This window comes from Trachymyrmex cornetzi, unplaced genomic scaffold (genome assembly GCF_001594075.2).
Source record: "Trachymyrmex cornetzi isolate Tcor2-1 unplaced genomic scaffold, Tcor1.1 scaffold627, whole genome shotgun sequence".
Classification (NCBI taxonomy): Eukaryota; Metazoa; Arthropoda; class Insecta; order Hymenoptera; family Formicidae; genus Trachymyrmex; species Trachymyrmex cornetzi.
In genome coordinates this window covers 2,915-6,555 of record NW_017299945.1, presented here as the reverse complement: position 1 = coordinate 6,555, position 3,641 = coordinate 2,915, and the positions used below count along the sequence as shown (strand labels likewise).

At 31.4% G+C, this 3,641-nt stretch overlaps 1 protein-coding gene across 1 annotated transcript; it reads right to left on the bottom strand.

The window, feature by feature from the left end:
• Positions 1 to 1,710: 1,710 nt before the first annotated feature.
• Positions 1,711 to 3,406, bottom strand: LOC108766811 (ras-related protein M-Ras). Its single transcript, XM_018516327.1, has 4 exons — positions 3,313 to 3,406; positions 2,724 to 3,035; positions 2,162 to 2,478; positions 1,711 to 2,081 (listed from the first exon to the last, which is right to left on the bottom strand). Exons 2-4 carry the CDS (start codon positions 2,911 to 2,913, stop codon positions 1,989 to 1,991), a joined length of 600 nt encoding a protein of 199 aa, XP_018371829.1. The 5' UTR covers positions 2,914 to 3,035; positions 3,313 to 3,406; the 3' UTR covers positions 1,711 to 1,988.
• Positions 3,407 to 3,641: the final 235 nt, after the last annotated feature.

The window sequence follows — 3,641 nt, the reverse complement described above, 5'->3', positions numbered from 1 at the left end:
GAGTCGAAAAGACCTCTATCATTTTGCAATAGTTAACGAAATATTAATTATTAAAAATTGCCGAATATTGGTCTTCAATAATTTTTTAATCAGGTACTATCAACTTTACAAAAAAACTGCAAGAGACAAAAATCATTAATTTTCTTCTTATACAACTCTAAGAATGTTTATAGAATTTTTCATGAACTTTTTAATACTGCATTTTCTTATTTTTACCAACGTGAGAAAATACGGTATTAAAAAATTCTGAAAAAATTCTGAAAACATTCTCAGAACTTTATGAGAAGAAAATAAACAATTTTTGTCTCTAGCTGTTTTTCTGTAAAATTGATAGTATTTGAGCAAAAAATTATTGAAGACCAACATTCAGCGATTTTTAATAATCAATATCTCATTAACCGTTGCGAAAATTGCAAAATGGTAGAGGATTTTTCGACTCAGTTTAATCCGCTCTATCTACACAAAAGCGCTTCGCAAAAACTTACGGCACAACCTGTGTATATAGTAGAGAAAATAATTTTTATCGTTTACTATTTTATTATAATTGAATGTTTCCTCCAGGCATCTATAAGATAAGATTAATGATAAAGAATTTTTTAAAAAAGTAACAATTGTGCTGAGATGCAATAACTAAAATTATTTGTGCTACATTTGTGCCTTTCTCATTATAATTTTGTATAAACTAAAGACAATCTTATTGACGTAATATTATGAGTTTGTACATCAGATCTTTATATCCGAAAGTAAATCATTATTATCAGAGGCAATATTGCCTTATATTAAATACTTTATTTCTTATATTTAGATTCACAATAATTTATTTGTATTAGATATATCAATAGCTAATTAATCTTTATCAATAAAAAAAACCTCTGTTAAGATAAAAAAATAAAACACCAAGTGATATTTACAATATAATATTTTGAAATAATTAACAATAAATAAATGAATAGTATAACTCTTGTTAATAAAACGTCTATAAAAGATATAATAATTTTAATTGTTTCTGTAACATATTAAAAAATTTCTTTCTCTATTGACCATCAAATCCTTTATTGTAATATTTAATTTGTTATGCTATAATATGTAAAAAAATGAAATAATGTAAAATAAAATACTGCTTCATTTTCGTTAATTACGCAAATAATTAATAATCAAGTGTCATAATTATATTTCTAGTATAGAAAAACGGGAGGCTTCGTCATGAAAAGATACACATTTAATGTGTTTGATTTAGAAAAGGTTCGTCGTGAAGAGAATATCTTAATTATGAAAGAAAAGGAAAAGGATATAATAAAATAAAGCCATTTAAAACTATAGCAACTATTTCAAAGATGAGCTCGATATTGACGAAATGATTGTAGTCATTTTATGACAAGTACTTTTCTTACACACGAAGAAGTAAAAAAACTTGTAATATTATGCATTGTGTACAATAAAAAACGCTTAATTTCATATATATATATATATATGTGTGTGTATGTATATATATATATATATATATTCTTTTTTTTCGATGGTAGAAAATTTGATGTGTACACGCACACATGGATAGAGATGTAATCTCAATTTATCATGCAGTCAATGTCTCAAATGCTTATTTTCTGCTACAAATATATTGTAATAAATTAATCCTAAATTAGATTTAAAAAATCTAATTTCATTTTCATAGTATTGGCATCAGAACCTTCTTATTTCTCATTGGCACACTTCTACGATAAATACTCTTTATAAATATTATGTTTACACGATATATAAAAAAAAACGATACAAAGAAAACGATACTTCATAGCACTTGTTAATGCTATGATATAATAAACAGCAAAAGATGGAAAATAGTCATAGATACCTATACTGGAGAACGAAAGAATCATTCTTTCTGATGGTTTTCCTAAACTCAAGGACATACTTTCTCAGAAACAGTCATTGCACAATACAGCACCATGGTCCTTGGTTCTCGTACATGTGCGCAGTTTGTTCTTCAAAACTTACAAAATATTGCACCTTTTCGCAGTACGCCGTCGCTTTTTTTGATTTTTCTCCAATTCAGCTGGGGGTTGATTTCTGATAATGCGAACAACCTTGAACAAATATTGCAAATTTGTATATTAACTTATATGTACGGAAATAATCAATAATCATCTTTTATTATCATTTTTACCTCATGAAATGCCACGTCTACATTTAATGGTGGATCTTTGGCAGAAGTTTCAATATAAGGTATGCCCAAACGATAAGCTAATTCTCTTCCCTGTTCCTCTGTAACTTTTCTCAAATGCACCAGGTCAACTTTGTTAGCTACCAATAGCATAGGATAAATATCTCTATCTTTCACTCGTAGAATTTGAGTATGAAAATTGACAATGTTTTGATACGATTGTTTATCGGTCACAGAATATACCAAAAGAAATCCATCACCTTTCCGCATATATTGTTCACGCATAGCACTAAATTCTTCCTGACCAGCTGTATCTAATACTGCAATATATAACAAATGCATATAAGTACTCATGAGAGAAAAGTTATTCTTAACGTCCATGTTTCTAATACACGCTTCAAAATCTTAATTACCAAGTATAAATTTTTTAATGATTAATCTCTTGTTATTAGGTAATAACAAGAAGAAATATAAAAATCATTGAAGAAATATAAAAATCATTCAATATACTACATTAATAAAGAAAAAAAAAACCTATTTGTAAGAGAGCCGTGAAGATATTTACCATCCAAGATACACCATTGTTTGTCTACCTCTGTGTGTTGTATATAACTATCCTCGATAGTTGGATCATAGTCTGCAACAAACAGTTTTTGAAAAAACTGTATTGTAAGTGCGCTTTTGCCGACACCTCCATCACCAACAACGACCAATTTAAAGGTCATAAGATTGTCATTATTTGGAGGACGTGTCATTCTGCCTCTGGATCCTCTACTCCTTCGCCCGCTCTTGCGTCTGCCTATCCTGCCAACTCTTCTAACGTGTCCCAGTGCAAACACTTGTACGATGGCAAATTGTCTCTTTAACCCGAAAGGTCCTGTAATAATCAAAGCTTTCAAAATACTCGCAGGAATATCCAGCGATAAAAATGCATTGGTATCGCAAGGAATGCGGTAACGCATTATCATTAACGCGTAAAAATCGGGAACGAGAAATTGTGCGGTAAAACACGGCGTTCGTCGACGTAGCAGGTACGCCACAAACGTGAACTTTTACCTTCATCAAAAAATACGTACAAGTTTTACGGCAATTCGCACGCAACGATAGAGAGACACGATTCTTCCATACAATGTTAAATTCTTGTAACAACTCACCTTACATGATCCGCTACCTTTACTACTCGTCCTGGCAGCAGCTGGCAGCTGTCAATTCGCAAGTACCGTGCGCAAATGCCGCAAATATAGAACCGCGCGCGCGCGCCTATAAAATCGTGTGCAAACGTATAGCAAAATCATGTATGTATGTATATACATAGCATCCATGCGTACATCACTCTCGGATTCGCGCGTCACGATCACAGCAAGAGCGTCATCGACGTGAAATCGGTGAAGCAACTAAAGCGCCATACACGATTGCGACGAAGCAATACCAACTTTATCGACATTTGTCCAATCAGCTGGGGACATATGTTGGATTCACACTG

Coding starts and splice junctions, on each gene's coding strand:
- LOC108766811 (XM_018516327.1), bottom strand. CDS start 2,913: ATGACACGTCCTCCAAATAATGACAATCTTATGACCTTTAAATTGGTC. Junction 2,479..2,723: donor ACAATGGTGTATCTTGGATG/GTAAATATCTTC, acceptor TATATATTGCAG/TATTAGATACAGCTGGTCAG. Junction 2,082..2,161: donor TAGACGTGGCATTTCATGAG/GTAAAAATGATA, acceptor TATTTGTTCAAG/GTTGTTCGCATTATCAGAAA.